This window comes from Haliotis asinina, chromosome 10 (assembly GCF_037392515.1).
Source record: "Haliotis asinina isolate JCU_RB_2024 chromosome 10, JCU_Hal_asi_v2, whole genome shotgun sequence".
NCBI lineage: Eukaryota > Metazoa > Mollusca > Gastropoda > Lepetellida > Haliotidae > Haliotis > Haliotis asinina.
In genome coordinates, this window is record NC_090289.1 from 41,698,856 (window position 1) to 41,724,665 (window position 25,810).

The 25,810-nt window shown below is 37.4% G+C and overlaps 2 protein-coding genes across 2 annotated transcripts in view; one reads left to right on the forward strand and one right to left on the reverse strand.

Moving 5' to 3' along the window:
- Positions 1 to 984: 984 nt before the first annotated feature.
- LOC137297981 (early growth response protein 1-like) overlaps positions 985 to 25,810 on the forward strand; it is a 77,227-nt gene continuing 52,401 nt past the window's right edge. The window contains exons 1-2 of the mRNA XM_067829996.1: positions 985 to 1,036; positions 21,233 to 21,320. The gene's annotated coding sequence lies outside the window, so the exon portion shown is untranslated. The remainder of the gene's footprint in view (positions 1,037 to 21,232; positions 21,321 to 25,810) is intronic.
- LOC137298697 (uncharacterized) lies at positions 19,040 to 25,756 on the reverse strand. The gene is made up of 2 exons (XM_067830979.1): positions 25,653 to 25,756; positions 19,040 to 19,775 (listed from the first exon to the last, which is right to left on the reverse strand). The coding sequence occupies exons 1-2, from the start codon at positions 25,754 to 25,756 to the stop codon at positions 19,040 to 19,042; spliced, it is 840 nt and encodes a 279-aa protein (XP_067687080.1).

A 25,810-nucleotide genomic window follows, 5' to 3' on the forward strand; every position in this document is an offset into this window, starting at 1 on the left:
CAAAATCAAACTTCTCTTAAACTTCTAAAGTTGCGTTAAGTCCCTTAGCTTTATTAGCCTACTTTAAAAAATACAACAACCTAAATACAAAGTGGATATAGCACCAAACACCGCTTTGGTAAATATTGTGCCTCCCTTCATATTCGTTTCAGTATATAAACAAAGATTTCAGCTGAGCGTACGTGTACTCAGTTGTTCTATTCACACCGGGGGCATTAGTCTTGATTATTTGCCAGCACGAGCGCGAGAACTCGTGACCTGACCTAGATTCGTGACCTGAACCAGACGGGTCACCCTCCCCCGCACCTCACTGCACGAGATTTACGGGTGCCGCTCAATACGCCACGCGTAGACACTCAGGTGAAAAGAGGCCCGCACTATGCGTGAGATATGGCACACAACGAAAGTACCGGAGAAGCTATTCCAGTCATGATGCTCTTGAAAAAAGTCTGTAGACTTGAACTGGGCAGCACGGGGAAAAATGCCTTCGTGACGTCACCTCTTACGCAAATAGATTGCCTAGCTACGGGTTATTGATTGAATTATGAATTACTGGAAGCCAAACAGAAACCTTAGGTCAATATTTTATGCATAATTATAATAAAGCTACCCAAATGCTGTAAATATGACCGGATTGGTCACGGATGTAAAATTTACTGCGCCATATCATATATGCGAAACTACGGCTGCATGACCTAGTCTGCCAATGTCTGCCTATAATCCAAAATGGCTGCAGGTGCGTGGGTGGGGGGCGAAATTTGAAACACTAAAAAGTACACGCGAAGTGGAAGAATACGGTTTTATATAATGCTTCGCGGTTGCAAGATGGTTTGAATTTATTGTTATTGCAGAAAGTTTGTCAATTCAAACTTTCACTTTGCTGGACAGTGCATCCGAAGTGAACGATTCAACGCTGCGGTTTCCTGGCTTATTTTGTAGTTCCCCCAACGTTTCTCAATGACAGCTGACTCCTTTTGTTGTTTACAGATGACGTTTATATCAACGGACAGCTTTTGAAGAGGAATCTCATGTTCAGGTCAGTTGTCGCCATAATGTCATAGAGTGTGTGACTTGTTTCATGTGTGAATCATTTTGCGTCTAGTTTGTTGAGTCTTGTATGAGACTTGTAGACGGCACCTCGACGACTGCTCGTCTCTACCTTGAAAATAGGTCCGTGGTCACGGCTTCCAATTTTGTTCGTTACATCTTGTGTGTGTCAAACTCATTCATATATGCTGTTGAGAAAAATGTCCATATGCTGTCATTTTTTCGTTTTTGCGCCTGGCGCACTGGAGTGGGATATTATATGGGGGACTAAAGTGGAAGTTACGCAGTCTTGTAAATTGGGTCGTAGGGAAAATACAAAATCATTACCCGCTCAAAGTCACATTAATTGTTTAAGGAATTTTCCAGCACGTTGGCAACTGTTTAAAACAGTCGCCTCCATTTGAAGCACATTTCAGCAACTGCGGAGAAAAATGAACCGTTCTCCATGTAGTGGCCCAACCCATATTGGCAGGAGTGAACCCAGCGAAGATTGCTCAGTGAGTCATAACAGGGGATGACTGACATTCATTCTGGACGCAGAACTAAGTGACATTTATATTAGAACCAGCCAAAGCTGAAGTATGGATAGTGCATTGTTAAATAATTAAAGAACATTTCTAGAACATTTCTTATTTTTTAGGAATTATAGTTTAGCAACAAAGATGGGCTATCAGCATTTCTCTTCAAAGGTGATGCAGAAAGTTTAATAGTGCAATAAGTTTCGCTGTTATGTTTGGTCTGACTTTAACATTTTTCATTCCTGAATTTGAAATGAAATGGAATGTAATCTTGACAAGTATAGGATGGATCTATTATAGCTTATGATTTTTGAGTTTTGTAAAAATTCAGAAATTCAACCTGAAAGGACAGTGATTCATTCAGAAGTCACTAATCTGAACAGAACTGTTAATGGTAAAATCTGATGTAGATCTATATAATTAATTAATACTGGTGTAGAAAGTTGTCGGTTATCGGTTGTATTGTACTTGTCTGTGTGTAATGGTATTGATTTTTGCAAACAGTTATTGTCTGGAATGAGGAGTTTCCTGGAATGACAAGTTTCACTTTACATACAAAATTGTTAATTTTGAAATAGGTTCCATGATATTTGTTAACCTGGTAGTTAATGCAATTTCTGTTGTAAACGTAGAAATTACCTGATTTCATAGCAGTCTTTTTTCTTTAATATGAACATGTTTGTTTAAATTTTAATTTTGATTTTGAACTTATGTTTATTAGCTGTATACAACTATTCGTGTTTTTTGTTAGGAAAAGTTGATGAAAGCATGACTGAATCAGAGAACATAGCAGAGTTTTGAAAAAAATGATAAAATATAAATTATGATAATAAGATGTGAAATCAGGATCTAATTGTGTACATCCCTTTTTTATTATTATGGTCAAGTTTTCAAATGGAAAGTGGGTAATGTACTGAAAATGGTGCACATGTATATTCCTTTTCATTTAGTAAATAAATCAAGCTGACAAAGTCATTTAGTCATTGCATGAAAGGTATTTTTTGTGCTGTAGTTGTGATTTTCAATATTTATGGATCAACTTCATAAATGCTGCAATGTATTGACATGGTGAAAAGGGCGGTGGGGTAGCCTAGTGGTTGAAGCGTTCGCTTGTCACGCCAAAGACCCGGGTTCGATTCCCCATGTGTGTGTGAGGCCCATTTTCTGGTGTCCCCGGCCGTGATATTGCTGGAATATTGCTAAAAGCGGCGTAAAACCAAACTCACTCACTCACTGACATGGTGAAAGCTTTCTTGCATTTAGAACATCAAACAGGTAGCTATTTTAGTTTTGCTGCAAACATCTAGTACCCTTGTTGTGATAACGTATGTGCTTGACATAATTCCTGTCTTTTGTCTTACATCACTGTCCACCTGATACTGATCTTAAAACTGTTTGGGGGCCAGTGGGGTTGCCCATTGGTTAAAACGTTGGCTCGTCATGCAGAGGATCCAGGTTCGAATCACCACATTGGTACTATGTGTGAAGCTCATTTCTGTGTCCGCTGTCATGATATTGCTGGAATATTGTTAAGAGTGACGTAAATCCCAACTCAGTCAGCAGCCTTTTGTCTTACATCACTGTCCACCTAATACGGATCTTAAAACTGTTTTGGGGCTGTGGGGTAGCGTATAGTTTAAAGTGATTGTTGCTCGTCATGGCAAAGACCAGGGTTTGTTTCTCTACATTGGTGTCTCCCCAGTTTTGATATTGCTGTCACTCACTTAACATGTTTAAGGAAGTATGCTTTTGAAGGCATAAAAATGTTTAACAAGATTTCACATGGAAAAGAAAACATTCTTTTGTGTCTGCTTATCTCTAATGTTAATAAGATTTATTTAATTTGATTAGAATTGAAGAGGTAATTTAACATTATTTCCACCACGTATGCTCTCTAACTTATATAAACTGATATAGGTGAGCTTCTGTACCAATGGCACCATAGTTGTTTTTGTATCTGAACTAAGTCTTTATTCAGCGAGATAATTGATTTTGGGGTCATAATGACAGGTATAATGGTCAGTATTATTTCAAAGGTTGATTGATTGATTGATTGATTGATTGATTGTTTAAAGTCACTCAGCAATATTCCACCTGTATGGCGGTGGTCTGTAAACAATTGAGTCTGGATCAGACAATCCAGTGATCAACAGCATGAACATCGATCTACACAATTGGGTTACGATGATGTGTCAATAAGGTCAGCGGGCCTGACCAACCAATCCTGTTTGTTGCCACTTATTACAAGCATGGATCTCATGGGTTGTATTTCAAAGACAAACCTTTTTGAGAGAGACATTTTTGAAGTTTGGGACAGAATTGATCAAAGGGAAGACATGTTTTTTGTGAAAACTGACTTGCAATTTGGTGCTTGCATTTACAAGCTATTGACTGTAAGTATAGAATGATCATGTGAAACAGCTTTCTAGCTTTAGTGATTTTCAGCGCTGATTGGTCAGTTGAAAACAGATAACATCACAGTGCTTCTTTGTTGAGAAGATATGATGTTATGCATTATTAATGTTATAAACCGGTTTCATGACATCATTTGAACAATAGCTTTAGTAAAATGTATCTATAGAACTGACATGTCAAATATTTTCCTTTATTCTCTCTCTAAAAATGCTGATTAGTAATACTAATATTTTGAATAACCTACTCAAAACATGGAATTACACACTGACTTTTCATTGTGATGTAATTATCTCTTCAAGGTCTGAGGATTGGTACCAGTGACGAGTCATACCCTCAGGACAGATAGTATCAATTCCTTGCTGGTTAGGGGCGGTGGGGTAGCCTAGTGGTTAAAGCGTTTGCTTGTCACACCGAAGATCCGGGTTCGATTCCTCACATGGGTACAATGTGTGAGGCCCATTTTCTGGTGTCCCCTGCCGTGATATCGCTGGAATATTGCTAGAAGCGGTGTAAAACCAAACTCACTCAATCACTCCTTGTTGGTTAGTCTTAAAGTGCCACATGCTTTGTTGTCTGCCACTGTGCCAGTATTACTCTGGCATTGTAAAGTCTTCTCTGTTTATCCACTGTTTATATAGCATTATTTACAGATCACTTTTACTTAATTGAAATACTGTTGACCTTGTCATAAAACAACATTCTCTTATGGACTCACTGAAAACCTAAGTATGTATTTGATGATTAAGTTGATCAATAATTCCCAGTACCTCAGATGCTTGAACAGATATTTGTATCCATGGTGGATAGAATTCGTGCCCAGCAATCTCTGCTTGCTTTAGTCTGTTATCGGTTGGTCAGGTGTGCTGATATGACTAATATCAGATTATCGTAGCCCAAGTGCATTGAATAATGCTCATGATATTAGTCACTACATCTAGTTATACATACATCTGACTGATGTATATTTTCTAAATTGTTCATAATAAATAGAAAAATTCCACTTTACACATGCTTTGTGACTATAATGTAAGGGTAGGAATTTAAGAATATTTCGGTATGTTTAAACGTTGTAATTTGCCTGGACGGTCTTGTGTTTAGTTTGTTTATTTGTTGTTTGGCGTCATGACACAGATCTATATCTTCATGTTGTCCTTGAATTAAGTAGTGACGTTAGGGGTATTTTTTAAAAAATATTATGGCTACTTTACAAATGTAGTTGTTAATGCTATTCACATGCTAATAATATTTCATTTGTAAATTGTTTGTGTGTTAATTCAACTAATGAATCAGTTATTGATTATTTTCAGGTTGAGCTACCAGATTCATTGGGGAATCTGATATTCTCACATCGAAACAGATTACATGTATAGCCTGTGTAAAGTGTCAACATTATGATATCAGGCAGGACTTGATGCTTGTGAAGTGTTACCATGTAGATGTGTTATACAGTGGATTAGTTTGAATTCCAAGTGGGCACAGGTTGTCTGGCTGTTGCATGTTCATGCAGGAACATACCATTGTGAGATGGAATTCTGGTTCCCGTCTGATTACGTTTGTCAGTGCTGCATCAGTGCTCATGGGTATCAGCAAAGTGGACCTCCTGTCTCTCTTTCTCTCTCTCCATCATCCTCCTCGCTTCCTCTCTCATAGTAGTTGTCAGTGCCTGAAAACTTTAATTTTAATTCTCAGAAAACTCACTTCATTATCTGAAAAGTCATGACTAAATATTTCTTGACGACTCCAGGAAGTGTATGTTCATGATATATTAGCCATCACATTAAAGTCTCAAGTGGCATTGTATTATTCATATCTGCAATAACAAGCTGGATTGGATAATCTGAAAAATGTTAGCCAACTTTGTTTTTGTATTGTTCGTTGGTAATCCACAACACTGCTCACTCTCTCTCTCACTCACTCACTCACTCACTCACTCACTCACTCACTCACTCACTCACTCACTCACTCACTCACTCACTCACTCACTCACTCTGAACAGCAAGATTTGTGAATATAATTGTTGCTTGTATGAAGCAGACCTAGAAATAATACTCTGAATTGAGAATCTCTCCATTTTTAACCAATGTTTGTTCAACCTCAATTAATGTTTGATAAACCTTTGTGACTTAAGCAATGATCAGCCTTGAACTTTTGACCAATTCTCCGAACCAGTTGTCCGTAGTTCCTATTCTGACTTATTGAGGTTATTTCTCTCAGCCGAGGGAATTGTGATTTCCTGTAACAGATTACTATGTCAGATAGCAATTTCAATATATCTTTCCATAAACCTGCAAGGATTTCATCTTGAATTATACAGTTTGATGCTTGAAAGAATAATTTTTTATTCAAGTGAGCTTATTTTGTGAGGGATTGTTCTTGACATCAAGGGGGCTTTGAGGTTGCCTAGTGGTCAAAGTGTTGGCCTAAGGCCAAAGGTTTGTTGCATCTGTGAGCAAAATGTGTGTGCCCTGCCATGATATTGCTGGAATATTGCAAATAAATATTGAATCAAACCTAGGCCATTGATGTAATGAGCAGACGCTTTGATATCTGGGCTACCCAGCCCAGTTAATATTTAGGCATAGTTATTACCAAAGTTATGGTTTCAAGGTTTAGTTATTAATTGTCTCTGATAACACGACCAGAAAAGACATATTGCTTTGTGTTACATTCTTCCATTGCATTCAATGTTATTGTTAAAAAACACTAGTATTGCAAAAAGTCTTTGGTATTTTTTCAAATGTTTTTCCCATGGTCACTTCTTCATCAGGTATGGCATCATGTTTGCTGGTCATCTTGTTTTGAAACTGTGATGTTTAACAAAATGTCCAAATGTCCAATCTGATCTTAAATGACTGTCTTGTTGAATGTCATTTTGTTTCTTGTCTGTATGTTTCATTATGAAATATGCATGCATATTTATTTTGGTAAACCATCAGTTACTTATCTTTGGATGTTGATGTTATCGTATGACCTTTAATGGATAATGGGGTCATTATTCCCGAATATGCTGCCCAACTATTTAGCCTTGCCACTCTTATTTTTCAACTCTGAACTTCATCATGCACACCCTAATAACAAAGATATGCCTCAAATCAAAATACAACATTTTTGTGATAGGAAATGTGTTATTTTAGCCCTAGAGGAATATGTAATATTGAAAAGAATGGTTTAACAATTGATTTTTTCAACTATTAGAAACCATGTTTCCTTGGTGAAGCCTTGTGTAAATACTGGATGTTGACTGAAGAACTGATGGTTTTAAAGCACAGAATTCTCTTCATTTTTTATCTTTCTGAATAAATACACTTGGCAAAAGTTGCCTGAAACAAATAGAAGCTGAGGGTGCTTATATGAGGAAATACAGAATGTTTGTATGTAGGTCTGGCTGAAAGGATAATAATCAGAAAATTAATGATTATCAATAATGAAAATCTTGTGAAACTATTGTAATGAGGTATATTTTTAATTTACTCGTGCAGAAGATACAATTTTGTCCTTGTTCGTGAGCGGCTGTCGAATTATTGTCAGAATGCCTTTTGTGTTTGTGACCCATGCATAAATATGTAGCCTCTCACTAGTTGTCGAGTTTTATACTGCTTTGAACAATATCCCAGTAAAATCACTGCAAGGGACATCAGAAATGGGCTTCACACAATGGACCCATGTGAATCAAACCGGGGCTCTCGTGATGAACGAATACTTTAACCACAGGACTACTCCACCACCCCTTGCCTTTGCTTGAAGATACCTCAGTGATATTTAGCAATAATGAAAAATTATATTAATGGTTATTGATTGCTCTGTATTGATAACCATCCCTGAGGGAAAAAAAAATAAGTGTTCACATGAAAGTTCAAGTGTGCCTTTTGTTTTTTTCAAAGTTTCTTCATAAGTTTTGTATCACATAGCTTGTTAAGAAACTTAGGATAAAATAAGGGAACACTTGTGCTTTCCCATTGATCCCTTATTTTTTCCCCTTACTTTATGTGCATATCATTATGTATGATGCAGAATGTAATCTCTGGCTTGATATTTTACACAATTCATGTAGGTGTCATGCTGTATACTTTCTCGGAAATATATCGCTGGTGGCCATGTTTGACATGTTTGAGTCCACAGGTGTTGATGCGATCAATAAACTTCGTAAATATCATCATGCTTTAGCTGATCATCATCAAGGCCAGTGTTGTCATCAGTTCAGGCAGGGTGTGACCGTCAACTTTAATGTAATATATTGATTCGTCTGGATTGCTTCAAAAATGTTTGTCCCAGAACATTGAAAAAGTCAATGAATTACCCTGATAACTCCAACACAGGTGAAACAAAATCCTTTTTTATGTGAATAAAAGCCTTAATCACTCAACTGTTGTACAAAGTGATCTTTAGGCTAAAGTGAACAAAGCTTACATACCTTAACATACATAAGGTAGTCTTAGCGCAAAGGTTGTTTAGTACAGACCCATACTTTGGTCGAACTTGCACCCTTATTGTAGTGAACCCAGACCCTTACTTGCACCCTTCTTGTAGTGAACCCAGACCCTTACTTGCACCCTTCTTGTAGTGAACCCACACCCTTACTTTAGTGACCTCCGCACCCATGACGATCTGGATAAGAATTGGTATTGAGCAACCCATTATTGTCATAAGCAGCTGGATGAGGTTTTCAGACTCTCTGACTTGGTTGACACATGGCATTATTTCCCGGTTGCATAGGTTGACGCTCAGGATGTCAATCACCGGATTGTCTGGTCCAGATTTGATTATTTATTGACTGTCATATAGCTGGAAAGTTGCTGGGTGTGGTGTTGAACAATAAACGAACCAATAAACAAGCCAACTCAAACCCTTAATTTTGGTGGACTTACGCCCTTAGACAGTGGGCAAAATAGTTTCTAAATTTTTGTAGTTAGTTCGGTTAGCTATGTTTGTAAGTTACTAGCCCACAAAATAATTCACTAGCCTGAAATGTGAATGTAGAAACTAAACAGACGATTAAAGTGTAGACAGACCAGTGACTATTTCGCTCACTGGGTTAAAGTGTGTGTACATCGTGCTGGGCTAGATTCAATTGTCCCCTGAAATGATATTGCTGGAATATTGCTGAAAGTGGTATAAAACCATACTCAATCACTCACTCACTCTTAAGTAGTGTTATGTGATTGAGTGATTGTGCTTGTAACTATTCCAAGACAGTCACCATTAAGGGGTGGGTGAGTTAGTTTAGTTTTATGTCGCACTCAGCAATATTCAAGCTGTATGGTGGCGGTCTGGAAAAAATTGAGTCTGGACCAGACAGTCCAGTGATCAACAATGTGAGAATCGATATGCGCAATTGGGAACCAATGACATGTGTCAACCGCGTTAACAAGCCTGACCACCTGATCCCATTAGTTGAATTTTGTGGCAAGCATGGGTTGCTGAAGGCCTAATACACCCCAACTGAATAGATTGATGCTTAGGATGCCAATCACTGAAGTTTACTTAATTGTTTACAGATTGTGGAGTGTGGTGTTAACCAACAAAAATTTTAAAAAAATCAGATGAGATTAAGTTTCAAATGACAGCATTTTCTGTGAGATTATCACTTGCATTAATATACATTAGAACATATTTAAAATTTTGTTGCTATTTTACCAAGTAATGCCAAAAAAACCCTGAATATGTTTTTTGAAAGTTTGCCAGAATACAACTGAATGTAACCAAATGTTTCATCCTTAGTACTGCAAATCGGTTACAGTCGAGGTGGTCGGGTAGGCGAGTGGTTTAAGCATTTTCCCATCAGCATGAAGTACCAAGGTTCAGTTCTCCATACAGGTACACTGTTAGACTAAGGCTTAGTCTCTGAATATATATAATTATAATAGTAACAAACAAACCCATTTTAATTGAAAAAGAGACCCAGGGAGACCAGAGATTCAGAACCTGAGGACATCTAGACTTGCTTCATTTAAGGTTTTAGCACTGCAGAGAAGGCTTGGTAGTAGGCAAATTAATGTGACTCGGGGATTGTGAGACAGACTAGTACAATGTGAGAAGCCCATTTCTTGTGCCCCTGCCATGATATTGCTGGAGTATTGCTAAAGCAGTGCTATATATTTTAGTCCTACCAGTGAATAATAGTTCAGAACTTGTAGGGGGATTTTTAAACATAAATAAATTTCTGTCCATACCCACGTAATGTCATCGTCAGGTGAATGTTGCTATTGTGAAACAATCGTTGCTATTAATAGCAGGTTTGTGTCTATATTGGTCTGACTATTTCTTTGACAGTTAGAATTGCCTACTCACTCTGCTGACGTCACTCTGATCCTACGACTTAAGATACCTTGTGTACATTTTATCTTAAGGTACTATAATTTATATCTTAATTCTACTGACAGAAGGATTTCATCGTTACAGTGCATCACTCTTTCTCCCTGAACAAGGAACAGGTAACTGACTGATATCTATAACTGATACATACCTATTGAGCTGTCACTGACTGGAAAGTATAGTATTTATGTATTGACTTATATTCAATATTTGTTGATCTTATTGACTGATAACAAAGCAAGGTGCTCTGTATGGTACTGGTAGTATTTTGGAGATAGTCATAAGTGCCTTGCATTGACATTAACTTCAGACTATCCTAGCGCTAAGGGAGCTTCGAAATCTAGGCCCTGCACTTAATCCACTTAATGCCAACTTTTATAAAAAGGGAAGTCTCTTCATGATACCATATGGAAAAAGATATTAGTTTGAAGATAGGTAATCACATTAAATACTCTTGTGTATGGCTGCTCTATCAGAAACTTTTTGAACTTTGGAGAGCTATCTATTTATTTTAATTTCAGTTTTACACTTTACACTTTAATGTTGAGATAATTTATTTTCCTGAACTGTGGTATGATAAAGAATGTTAAGTTATAATATGCATATATTAGTATTTTTGTATTACTTCATTGTATTTGCTGGTCAAAACAGTGTTCTGGGTTTCCTTCCCTACAAAGTTTGTGGTACAGTCACATTGCAGAATCAGTCATATCATGAAATGACTAAGAGGGTCAGCTATTTTGTGTCATTTTGTTTAGTAATAATCAATAGACTTTAGTCATTTCATGAAATATCACTAAAAACTTAATCAACAAAAGTGGATCACAATTTCAACATCACTTATTGTCACTAACAGTTATAGCTATTGTGTCAAAGACTGTTGCACTTCAGCTTGGCTTTGAAGCATTTACACCTGTTTGTTTGTCACTTGCTGTGTCTACTGACTCTCTCAGCTATTTCATGAAACGACTGAAGTTTTTTGTCATTTCACAACCTGACTGGAACATATGAAGCCCTTTTCTTATGGCCACAGTAGTGTTGGGAATTGGTTGAAATGTCACAATTGATAACGGGTTTACTGCCAATGAGCTATCGATATGTACTATATATTTGCCACGTGCTGCTCTGTTTTATTTGGGGGTGGCGTGGTAGCCCAGTGGTAAATGCATTTGCTCATCATGCTGAAGATCTGGGTTCAATCCCTTCAATGGGTACAGTCAGCCTCGATGTCTCCAAGGTATATGTTCTGATAAATCTCTGCTGCTATTACTGTGGATGCATCTACAACACCGATGAATTTATTACCTCCTTGGCTTCCTTTTTATCCAATCAGGTGTCTACGCTGGGTTGTTGAGCGTACCAATCACAACTCACTTTCACATTTTTTAGTATCTAACCGATTTAACTTGGCATCATGAATGATGCAGAGGTATTCTGAAGGAGGTTGAAAGAGTTCTTGCATGTTTCATTAAAAGTTTCGAACCATTTGGTTTGTATGATTTCCCACAAATCCGAGTCGCATTGCGAACAAACTTTTGCAGCTTCAACTGCCATCTTTGTTGACGCTGGTGAGCTTGGTTGTAACTGCGGCTTAACTGTTTGGCTACTGTGAGAATGCAGAAACAGCAAAGGGAGTTAATAATATTATCAGTCTGAGCCAGAGGTGCATCCAAGGTATATTGGAGATTTATCGCAATATATACTCTGGCGATATCGAGATTGTGGGTACAATGTGTAAAGTCCGTTTCAGGTGACCCTGATATGCTTGGAATATTGCTTAAAGTGATGTAAAACTAAACTCACTCATTTGTAGTTGTTTAGTTGATAGGACTTGCACGTGAACAGTATTACATTTATATGCAGGGTATAAGCATTAGAGAGTCTTCTTGATGGTAAGTGTCTTTACAAGGTTTGTTATCACCCCGGCATGTAATGCTGGGGGATATGATCAATGCTTTCTCCGTCCGTTCGTAATCATTTTGTTTCCTGAGCATAACTAAGAAATTATTCAATATCTGTCAATCAAAATTGGTACATATATCAAACAGGACTTAAAGTGGTGCCTTTTGCTATTTATAGATTTTTGTAATTTTTATTTCTTTTTGCAGTCTCAGTTTCAAAAGGGAGGGGTGAGCTTTGTTTCTAGAGCACAACTTGAAAACCGTTTCATATCTTTCAGCTAAACTTGGTAGATATATCAAACACAAGCTAAAGTGGTGTCTTTTGCTATTTGCAAAATGTGGGTGTTTTTATTTTTCTTGGTTTTCATGGAAATGATTTGAACTTTGTAACAAAAGGGAGGGGTGAGCTTTATTTCAGGAGAATGCAAAAACCGTTCAATGTCTTTCTTCAAGATTTGGTAGGTAAATCAAACATCAGCTAGCATGGTGCCGTTCGCTATTTGAAGATTTTTGTCATTTTTTTATTTCTTGGTTTCCATGGAAATGATCTGAACATGGTCTCAAGAGTAAGGGGTGAGCTTTGTTTCCGGAGGACATCTCGAAAAACATTCAAAACCTTTCTTCAAGACTTGGTAGATATGTCAAACACAACCAAACGTGGTGCCTTTTGCTATTTGCAGATATTTGTAATTTTTATTTTCTTCATTTCCATTTAAACGATTTGGACTTAATCACAAAGGGGAGGAATGGGTTTCATTCCGGATCACAACTTGAGAAAGGTCCGGATCACAACTTGAGAAAGGTCCAGATCACAACTTGAGAAAGGTTCAGTATTTTCCTACATGACTTGACAGATATATCAAACAGATCTTGAAGTAATGCCCAGATTTTGAGCATTTTTATTTTTCATAATTCCCATGGTAACAGTTTGGACATTGTCCCCAAAACTTCAAGCTGGACTTTAAGTAACTGTCACTTGATTTGTTCGTTGAAATGTACAGGGACTGGGGGGTTTTGTCATCATCTGATGTCTCTTTGTTTCATTGAATTAATCAAACTATCTGCAAAATGGCGACATCTTCAGAAGACAAAAGTATGCATAATGCATTTATGGCTTCATAGATAAAAAACCGACAATACTCACTGTGTGCAATATCATTTACAAGTTCATCTGTACGTAGTTAAGAGAGTTAAGGATACAAGGTGCAGCACTGTCCAACCTTATCTTTTGAATGAAAGATTACTTATTGCCTCGTACCAGTGCATTTACATTATAGTATGTTTTGGGAAGAAGCGTTTTGATTTTAGCATGTATACCATTATAAAGAGGAAGACGAAGATTCTTTCCAAAGTGACAAAGATACAAATTTGTTCTTTTTTTTCACTGATATAACTGAATGTTTTAGTTCAAATCAAATAATATTTTTCAATTGTGTACGAATTTCAGCAATTTTACAAAATTGATTCTAAAAATTGCTTGTTCAATCAATAACTTGAAAACTATTGGTTGGATTGTTATGGGGATCAGGGAGAGATACTGAGCAATTTTTTATTAGGCCAGACCAATTTTTTTTCCTGTTTTGCCGATATTTGTCCTCAGAAGACCTTAAGGCAGGAAGGGAAAAAATAAACATAAAATAACCAGTCAAAGTAATACTCCTAAATACTCAGGTATTTTGCTTTTGGCAATTTATGACCTTTATGTGGGGCAAAAAACTACCTAAAAATTTCCTTTAAGTTTACATTTTTTGCCAATAAGAACATTAGGATATCCTCCGACATGTAATGTGGAGGGATATAGTCAATGCCTCCTCTGTCCGTCCACCATCCGTCCGTAATCGTTTTGTTTCCGGAGCATAACTCAAAAACCGTTCAATATTTTTAGACCAAACTTGATAGATATAGTAATCTCAGCCTATGGTTGTGCCTTTCGCTATTTACAGATTTTTGGCATATATATTTTTATCCCCCTGGCATGTAATGCAGGGGATATAGTCGACGCCTTGTCTGTCCGTCTGTCTGTAATCATTTTGTTTCCGGAGGATAACTCAGAAACTGTTTAATATTTTTAGACCAAACTTGATAGATATAGTAACCTCAGCCTGTGGTTGTGCATTTTGCTATTTACAGATTTTTGGCATTTATACTTTTTTTGTTTTTCCATGGAACACCATGGGGTGGATTTCGTTTCCGGAGCAGAACTCAAAAACCGTTCAATATATTTCTGCAAAACTTGGTAGATGTATCAATCAGAAATGCCTTTTGCTATATACAGGTTTTTGTGATTTATTATTTTCTTGGTTTCCGTGGAAACGTTTCAGACAAAAATGAGAGGTGTGTTTTGTTTCCGGAGCAGAACTCAAAAACTTCTTAATATCCATCAGTAAACCGTGGCAGATATGTGTGGCAGACCCCAAAGAGGTGCCTTTTGCTATGTCCAGGTTTTTGTGATTTATTATTTTCTCGATTTCCATGAAAACGTTTCAGACTTTGTCTCAAAATCGAGGGATGGGCTTCGTTCCCGGAGCAGAACTCAAAAACCATTCAATGTTTTTCTGCAAAACTTGGTAGATATATCAAATGGAAGCTAAAGTGGTGCCTTTTCCTATTTCCAGGTTTTGGTGATTTATCATTTTCTCAGTTTCCATGGAAACGTTTTTGACTTACTCTCAAAATTGAGAGATGGGCTTCATTTCCTGAGCAGAACTCAAAAAACATTCAATATTTTTCTGCAAAACTAGGTAGATATATCAGTCAGAACCTATAATTGTGCCTTTTACTATTTCCAGGTTTTTGCGATATTCTCGGTTTCCATGGAAACGTTTTGGACCGAGTCTGAAAAGAAAGAGGTGTGTTTCGTTTCCAGAGCAGAGCTCAAAAACTTCTTATTATGTCAGTAAAACTTGGCAGATATGTGTGGCAGACCCCAAAGTGGTGCCTTTTGGTTTTTAAAGGTTTTTGTGATGTATTGTTTTCTTGGTTTTTCTGACAATCTCTAAATGGAGTGATGGCCTTCGTTCCCAGAGCACAACTCAAACACCATTTCATATCTTTCAACAGATCTTGGCAGGTATATGAGACAGATCTTGAAATTGTGACTTTGCTGATTACAGATTTATGGCATTTATAATTTTCATGAATTCCATGGAAACTATTCAAACTTAGTCTAAAAAAGCAATGAGTAACTGTCAGATGATTTGTCCTTGCAGACATGTGGGGGCCGGGGGGATACGTTATCTTCCGATGACTCTTTGTTTTTTGAGCAGGACAAAATGAATTTGGATTATTTTTTCTTATTTTTGAAAAAAATATGGCAGACAGATCTGTAAGACAAGAAATGACATTGTTCTGTCCTTATGCAGTGTATGAAATAGCATGTGCCTCATGACAAGTAATTTACTAATTAATTTTTTTTTTAACACCTTATATCAGTTTCCTGTTTTTGATCCAGGGCTGGTTACATGTTAACAGGGCCAGTAACATTTTCAGTGATCAGCCCTGTGGGCTTCCTGTGATTTTTAGGAGTTTCATACACTGCTTTATGGTATTTTAATTCTTTCATGAATTGCAGGAGTTTAAAAATGTAAACTTTGAAATGTTTGTTGAACCATTAACTTGAAAACTGTTTGGATTGCAGTTAGGAAACAGCTGCTGTGTTAGCGAGAATTATATGCTAGTCTCTAATGTTATGATGAATATTTTGCTCCGTACATCAAGTAGAGCAATGCCCTTGAAGTTATTATTGTCATATTTTGTAATATTATTGAAATTCTCTTTTCAGTGGTATACCTGTAATATACCATATGTTTGGATTTTAACCTAGGGTTTTACAACAGTTTAATTATGTTTTAATGAATGTTTCACTCAGTAAACAGGTTTATTGTGTTCAAGTGAATTATTCATGTGAAATATACATACAAGTGTATGAACGCTGTGCTTCAGTGCAATGGTATATGAATCCTTTTCTCATCTTAATTATTCTCATCAAGCAGATATAGATTTCAGTATCAAATTTTTTTTAGGGCTGACTAAAAGGATCAATATTTGGGATAATTGCAAAAACCTTTGTGAAATAGTTTTGTTTGTTTTTATGGCCTTTTGGTACTTTTGTTTCTCCTCTGATATTAATTAATAAGTGATAAGTATTTTGTTATTGATTATTGATCTCTGTATCAATAGTTAGCTGTAGTATTAATTGTATTAGTTGTGCTTGTAGCTTTTGGTGCCTCTGAACAAATTTCTGTGTTAAAGTTTTGAGACAGAAGTGTTGTATATAATTGTTTAAGAGCTACAGATAACTTTTTAGGTCATTGAGTTATGTACTTGCTTGTGTTCATCTCAATCCAAATTTTCTTTCGAGTAATCAAATAAATTGTACCCACATCACTCACACTCAGCTGGGTATTTATCGTTTTCCATTAATCGTGAAAACATGATAAAGTTGAAATGTTATTTTAAATTGGATCTGTAACATGAGAAACGATACGAAAGACTGCAATTTGCCAAGTTCACTTGTTGAAATAGAAGCTCTGAATATACCCCAGTTATTTTATCTATGCATCAGTACGCATGTATGATCAAATCTGTTGGGTATGTAAAAAAAAAAATTCAGGTCTACCTGTACGCAACATTGACTTAATAAGAATTGAGTTTTTACATAAATATTCACGTAATGTTCGCAGATACGCAGCTTATCTGTGCATTTGTTTAAATTGCACAAATATTTATATAAAAAAAGAGTAGAAGTCTAGTGAGACCTCTGTGGTGAGTGTCTGTAATGTTTATTCTTCAGAAACCATCAGTCCAGTTAAGCTAAAACTACACCTGTAATGACACCCGAATCTGTCATTGCTATTTCAAAGCTATTTATAACAGGTACCAATTTTTTTGTTGTTGAAAGCACAATTATCTTAAATCCTTTCAGTATTTGTTTTTGATGCATGTATATATATTTTGTTATCATGCTGAAGAACATTTTCTCCGTAAGATGCTGTCAGAATTTGTTTGACTGCCATCATGTAGGAAAGTGAGTGAGTGAGTTTAGTTTTTTGCTACACTCGGCAATATTCCATCTATATGGCAGCGATATAGGAGAGTAATGGAGCAACTGCACCACATCAGAATAATATTTTCCTTCTTAGGCAAGGGGCAAGGGGCAGTGTTGTAGCCTAGAGATATATATGCATGCACCCATCACATGGGTACAAAGTGTGAAGCCCATTTCTGGTGCACCTGCAGTGATATTGCTGAAATATCGCTAAAAGTGTTGTAAAACCATATTCACTGACGCCTTCATAGGTACATAACGGTGTAACACAACAGTACATACCCTCTTGCAAATTGAAAAGATTGTGTAACTTATTGTAACACGTTTCATATTTAATATCAGTTTCGCTCTCAGTACTTATCTAGAAAACATAAAAATGTCAGTAGTGTCGTTAACTGTTGTTTTAACTGGAGACGTCATGCCAAGGTGAACCACAGTGCTGTGGTGCAAGTTATAACTTATATATGGTATCACTTTCTGATGCAAGGTCTCATTGAACGGTTGTGTAATGATAGGGCAAATGGTCTTTAAAACTATTGATAAGAGCTTCCATCCATACCTGTAGTAAGTAATGTCAGCAAGCATACCATGTTTATCACTCCTTTCAATTACAAATAAAGAATGGTCCCTGGTGGGTGACATGTTAGTCATTGCTAATTACTTTCAAGAACTGTCTCACATGAATTGTATGTATTGTAATACTATTATTTTGTAACTCCGGCAATTCTAGGTAAGCGGACAGTAAAATATCTGGATTTCAGAAGGCTATTAACACCAGTCTGTTAGAGGGACAGTGTGTTTTTGTTGTGCCCCATCCCAACGCGTAACGGGGGAGTATGTATTCAGCACTGTCCTTCCGTCCATACATCCCCATTCTTGTTAATGCTATATCTCATGAACAGTTGTATCCAATGTCTTCATATTCGATGACAGTCTACATTGGGGGATTACGTAGAGGCCAGTCGATTTGGGTGACGTTGACCTTATGTTTAAGGTCACAATGACACTTTGACTACTTTTCGAACTCTTGTTCACACAATATCTCATGATCTGTTGTTCCCAATGTCTTCAAATTTGGTGATATCCTACATTTGGGGAATTCAGAGACATCAGCTGATTTGGGTGACTGTCACTTTATTTTCAAGGTCACTATCACACTTTGACCACTTTTCAAACTTATGTAACATTGCCCCCGATATCTTCAACACTTTGACAACCAATGTTGGGTGATTATATGTCATAAATATTTTGTTCTTCTTTAGCAATGTTGGACATTGCCATATTAATGGCAAACACTTTTTGTTTTTATTTCTTTAGAAATGAGCATTTGACTTTTTACCTTAGTCTATGCTACGATGTAGAATGGTCTTAGCTCCAATATCACGTGGAATGAAGCATGAATATATTGGAAATTGATGTTTTTACGTCACCGTCTCATGGATTTAGTTTCCCAAGTAGTAAATTCACAATCTTAAATAGGGAATGTGTCCTTTATGGTTTTGATAAAAGGGTAAGATTCTTATGGATAACAACTTCTTTAATTGCATATGATGTGACATTTCGGTATGGATCCTTATACCGTTGTCAAGCAAGAGTGGAGTAATCCATCACAGAACAGACTTATATACATGGACAGGGATAAAGTAGTAACAACATGTATGTATGAATCAAAGGCGGGGGATTAACAACAACAATGGGTGGTAGTAATGATGAGACAATATGAGGAAGCCAATAGTGGCTGTAGCTGTGACAAAGTATACATGGCTGATAGGGTAATTAGTAATGATGGCTGGTGAGCTCTAATCTGTTATTTTTATTAGTTCATTGTATGCAGTTGGGATGAGATATCCCTGATCTCTGTTGATTGAGGGCTTGTGTTTCCTGATTTGAACTGCTTCTGCCAGTTTTCTTTGGGTGAAGTCCTTGTGGTTTTTGGATAATATCTCTACACTGCCCCAAATTATGCTGTGATTGGGACATTTGATGATGTGGTTGGATATAGCAGATTTCCGATCTGATTTGGTTGTAGATGATAAGTGTTCTTTGATTCTGATGTTTATGGGCCTGGAGGTTTCACCTACATATGCCTCGCCACAGCCGCGGTTGATTTTGTAGACGACACCTTTCGGTGGCTGTTGTTGTTTAGAGGTGTTCCTGCCATTCGCTTTGAGCATGGTTTTCAGCGTTGTAGAACTGGTAAAGTAGGTTTCAATGCCTGCTTGTTGCTTTAGGAGACGGCTGATGTGGTAGGAGGTTTTTCCAATGAAGGGTAAAGCGATGCGGATAGGTGCTTGTTCAGGTTTGTTGGTGGGCTCTTTTCTTGTCGGGTGGAGGGTGGATCTGATGATTTTATCGACTAACTTTGGTGGGTAGTGGTTGAACTTGGTGAAAACATGGCGGAGGTGTTCTATTTCTGCACTGGGACTGTTGGAGGAGAGGTTTATGGCCCGTCTGAGGGTAGAGATGATGCCAGTTTTGGTTTTCAGGGGATGGTTGGAGTCGAAATGAATGTATTGGTCGGAGTAGGTTGGCTTTCTGTAGACAGTGGTGTAAAACCATAATCACTCACTCACTATGTGGAATTGAATGAAAGTGCAGGGTAAATTTAGATGTAGTTCATTGCAGGTTTATATTATTACATATTAGATTTGTTTGTTTGTGTATTGTTAACTAGGCGACAATCCAGTGATCAACAGCACGAGCATCAATCTATGTAATATGGATACGAGCCAGCAAACTTGACATCCCTGATCAGCACCATTAAAAACACTGAGAATAATTTTGTTAATACTTTGCTCTCAGTATTTATACAGAAAGTAACTAACTAGCATATATCAACTATGTGTGTGTTTGTTTCCAATAATTCCTGTCAGCTACATGTCAGGTGAGCAACAGTGCTTGGTATAACTTTTTCATTTATGCTGCCATTAACACAACAATATGTTGTAGTCAATTTGCTTCATACAGTTTGAAAAAAATATTTATCAATTATAACTTCCCAGTCTGTTAATTTATTGTTTAAGACAAAAAAAAACTGTGGACAGTAATATGAAATCTGTGTTATTGTCCAGTGTATAATACAACACAAGCCATGCCATGCCATTCCTGTTGTCATCCAATGAGAAAGCAGCAGACTGTTTGTAGGCATGGCCTCATGTTTTAAGGGTTATGGTAACATAAGGCAGAATAAATTTTATGCAACCACGTGCCTAGAATTACTTGCACTGTTGTTGTAGTTAACAATGTTTGCAAGTACTTGAACATATTGAATTGTCTCAGCATTGTCAGATAATTAGTGTCAGTCATCAAAGATGCATAAATGGTACAATATCACATCATTTTCCATAAGAATATTTCTTTTTGTCAAGATATTCAAGATGAATTTTGACTGATTTCTCATGCTTCTTTGTTTTTCAATAAGGTTAGTGATCTTTAAAAGTTATGGAAGCAACTTCGATGAAGCTTTGGTCGAAAGATGTGGTCAAATACTGTTTGGAACATGGTGGTGGTGACATGCTTGGAAGATGGGTTGGGGTTGGGGTTGGGGTTGGGGTTGGGGTTGGGAGGGGATGGGTGAGGGAGTGTGTGGATTGGTAGTTTGAGAGTCCAGTTCATAGAGTCTTCCTTTGATTAGTAAATTGATTTAGGTTTGTCAAATTTGATACGAATCATTTACCTTTATTGCTGTCTGTGCAAGAGTCAGCAGCTGTTGACGATCATGGAACTTGTAACCTTGACACCAACCACACCCTTTGTGTAGCAGGTGCTCTTGTGGTTCATGTGTACTACAAACTATAGAGGTGAGGCTGGGAACCTCTGTTTTAGCATCACCCAAGTCCAAACAGCAATAGGCTACGAACTCCAAGCCAAGAGTTACCCAGTTCCATCACAATGACCAAACATTCATTCCTAACTTTATGATTGCTTTGCACCTACTGATCTTATTTTAGCCAGTGTTTCTAGAAAAAGATTTCTTTATTTTGCTTTTGTAGGTTTCCGATCGCTTTGTGAGTGAGGAATAAGTGGAAACCACTCAGCCGGTGGACGCTGTTGGGGCATGTTGTGATTTAATTAATCATGGTGAGTACTTCACTCGCTTTTAAGAACTTGTTCCATGGAACACTGGTCTGTAGGTTAACAGGTGCTTGTTTTGTCATTTGCCATTGGGACTATTGGCCACTCTTGGCATTGCTGTTCTATATAAACCCTCGAAGACATGTCATGAAGATTGTCATGATGATGTAGATGCAGTTTTATCAACATGACAAAAAAGTTTTTATCGTGCTATACTCATAAGCTTGTAGCAATCAATATTTGCTTGTCTTTGTGACCTTTATCATATTGGTATCAGTAGTCATTCCATGTTTCCACGGGTAACAGCAAATTTGAGAAGGCAAGGAGACTGTTTAAGACTCTCGCAGTAAGTGAATGTTGTTTTAGGCCTGTTGTTTTTAGCAGTGTCACAGATTGCATGCAATTTTTATAGCAAGACAGTGGTTAATATCATTAACAAGGATCTACACTCTACAAAAACTATGACCAGATAGTCAGACCAACATTGTTGGTCATTATTCTTATGGGTTAGGTACCATTCCTGTGGATTTGATAGTCCAGGGTTTGGTATCATTTCTGTAGACTTTGTATTATTCCTGTGTTATTCCTGGGGTTGGGTTGATATTATTCCTGTGAGTTTGGTATTATTCCTGTGGGTTTGATATCATTTCTGTGGGTTTGGTATTGTTCCTGTGGGTTTAGGCCCACAGGAGTGATATTATTCCTGTGTGTTTAGGCTTGAAATTAAGTCTATGGATTTGAGATTTTCATTTTTCCAATGTCTTTTCAAATGTTTTGCGTCCATTTTATTTTAATGGAATTTCTCACTTTCGATTTATCTCCAGTGTCAGTTTGTTATTGTACAAGTTAGTGTCAACAATCTGTATAACAATACCTTGGTGATAAGGATCTGTGCTATGATGGTGTGGGTGGAGTGAAGATAAGCAGTAGCGGTGGGAGTTTGATAAAACAATACATATGTTACTTTCCCTTCCGTGTCACACCCCTCACCTCCACTTCCTCTACCCCACACCTCCTCAAAACTCCACACCTCTTCCACCCCACACCTCCACCCACACCCACCCTACCACCCACCCTACACCATTACCAACCCCACCGCCAGACAGACAATGGTGAAGTCTGACCAAGCAGACATAATATTTACATATGATGTGAGTTTAACATTAGCAAAAGTACCCAAGTCATTCTTTTCAGAATTGTGAGGACAGGTGAAGGTCCCGGGGTAGAATAGACCTTCAGCAACCCATGCTTACCATAAAAAGCGACCTCGCTTGTCATAAGAGGCGACTAATGGGATCGGGTGGTCAGGCTGGCTGAATTGGTTGACACATGTCTTCGGTTCCCAATTGCGCAGATCGATGCTCATATTGTTGATCACTGTGTTATCTGGTCCAGACTCGATGATTTACAGACCGGTGGGGGACACCAGAAATGGGCTTCATACATTGTACCCATGTAGAGAATCAAACTGGGGTTGTCACCCTTCCACCCCTCTGTGATGTCCTTAATTTATGCGGACCAGCTCCGTGGCCATTTTAGGACTTATCATTTGATGCAGATATAAAGACTGTATTGATTTACATAACATATGAAGAAATTTTTAGGAAATGTTTCAATAACTTAGCATAACTACACATTAGCTGCATTTCTTACTTTGTCACCAAAATAAGATGATAAATATAATAGCATAACTAGAATAGAGGAATCCTAAATTTATCATTTGATTAAAAAAACAACTTGTTATGAGCTTCTAGCTCTCATTAGCTGGTAAGTGGGAAATATATAGAAATCTTAAGGCACAAAGAATTATCGTAATGGACTCAAGATATGTATTAATAGATGAAATAGGCTTATTGAGATGTATCAATAATAAGCGATATGTAATTACAATTCTGCATAAGATACATGGTGTTCAACATTCAGATCATGGCGATTCACTGTGATACCTGCCGTGTCATTGATACAGGACCAGTGAAGATAAGGGTTAGAATTGATCTTCAGTAACCCATACTTGTCGTAAGAGGCGACTGAAGGGATTAGATGGTCAGACACGTCATCATATCCCAGTTGCATAGATCGATGAACATGCTGTTGATCATTGGATTATCTTGTCCAGACTCGATTATTTACACACAGCTGCCACATACCTGGAATATTGCTGACTTATTTGATGTCATTTTATCCCTTTTGATGCTCTTGATATCAGTCATTGGATTGTCTCGTCTAGAAGTGATTATTTACAGACCATCACCATGTAGTTGGAAAGTGGCTGATTGCCATATAAACAACAACAGCAAATAATTATTTACCCTGGTTTGTTAGATGTTATGTCTCAGCAAAAACTTTTAATATACAATCTGCATCTATTTCAGCATACCTGGTCATTTTTCTTGACATGCTGACAGATATGCTGTTTATTGCAGATGAGACAAACATGCATATATAATTCTATTTTTTTGCAAACCCAAGAAGATCTGGGTTAGAATTGACCTTCATCAAGGTGTTCTTGTCATTCCTTGTCATGCATGGTGATGAACAGGATTGGAGTCTTTGACTCTTATCATATCATGATGTTCATGGTGTTCATCATCAGATTGTCTGGTCTAAACACTGTTATTTTCAGGCCTCTGCCATATAGCTGGAATGTTGTGAGCATGGTGTTTAACAACAAACAAACCAAATCTTTTCTGTTTTGATAAATCAAAATCGACCTATTCTCCATGTGTCCCTTCCACAGAAAACCTAGTCAATCTGAAATGAGGCGGGGCGGTGGGGTAGCCTAGAGGTTAAAGCTTTGTCTCCTCAGGCTGAAGACTTTGGTTCGATTTCCCATATGGGTACAATGTGTGAAGCTTATTTCTGGTGTCCCCTATTGCTGGAATATTGCTAAAGTGACATAAATCTAAACTCACTCACTGAAATGAGTCAAATGCAGTTCAAGAAAGACAGGTTTGTGGGGAGTTGGTTAGAGGAGCACCCTCACAATCTCCGTTTTTGTCCTATGAGGGAACTAAATCACCGTGCGACATTGCAGACTTACATAAAACCACAGACATTCAGTGTGAGCTATGGTGAAAGTAGTCTGTCACTTACTGACTTCCTGGGTCTCTTCTCGTGCTTCATGATAAAGTATCTAGTGTTACAGGATAAACATATCAATGTCACATGGCTGTAATAAGTGACTGTAGAGTCACATCGCGACCAATTAGCATTGCATACGACTTTATGGCAAATGTTAATGATTTGAATATTTCTGTGGTATAAATTTTACTGCATGAATGGATGATAGGTCAGATTTTTTTTCTGTCTGCATAATGTTTAGGTTAAAACGAGGATAAAAGTGTTGGTGTTATGTGCCTAGTGCAGTTCAAGATAACACAAATTACGATTGCTTTGATAAACAATTGGTGTGGTATAAGTGGGTGGAATATAAGTGGGTGGGGGTCTTATCTCAGGAGTCTGTGATAAAGCCATAGGTTCAGGTCCACTCCAGCTTCGTGTTATTGTACAAGTTGGTCATTCTGAGAGGTAAGATACTCAGTGCCTTTCATATCAGTGCCCCCCACACGGGTACAGTTCTTGAAGGCCATTTCTCTCCCCCACTGTGATATTGCTGGCATATTGCTAAAAGTGGCTGTAAAACCCAACTCATTCAACTGTATGTATATCAGTGACACGGACAGGTACTGTTTTTTCAAGATCTTTCTTTTTTGATTTAACTGACTGTGAGGTATGGGGTTTTTACGTTGATGAAACTAAAACACTTCTAATGTGGTGAGAAGGTCTTTTGCTTTTTAGTCCATGTGGTGTTTGGGTTAGGAATTGGTGTTTTCCTTGTGTGTCATTTCATATAATTAGTTGTTACAACTGATCAACCTTTTATTTTTGGTTGCAAATAGTTTATCCGCAAGTTTCTGGTGGATTAGTTCTTACCATGGTTACATGTCATTATGATGACTTGTCATCATGGTTGCATATCAAATTTACACATCATATACAATGCCCTGACAATACTATAATGTCATGAACTTCATGACATCACAATGCTATGACATCACTGTACTGTATGTTCAGAGATATTTATTTTTCATTGAAAACTAATGAAAACTGATTTTGTTAAAGGGATAAACATCATGTGTTGACCAATTTCTGGGTATTATTGAGTATTTGTAGCACGGGAATACATTTGGAATCGATGGTGACAGCTGAAGGTTTCAGATGAAATATTCCCGTGCTTCAAATACTCAGTAACACCCAGAAATTGGCCAATACATTATGTTTATAGACATTGTAAACACAAAAGTAAACCAAAGGGGTTTACTTTCTGCACACATTTACATTGAGCATGGGTATGGGTACGGGTACAGCAGTGAAGTGTCATCATCTGGCCATTTCAGCTGGTTCTTGCGGTAGCATCTGGAGTTGCTCATTTGTAACGTCATTATGACTTTACGTCACCATATGATTTGAATGACGTCACCACTGGTGATGACATA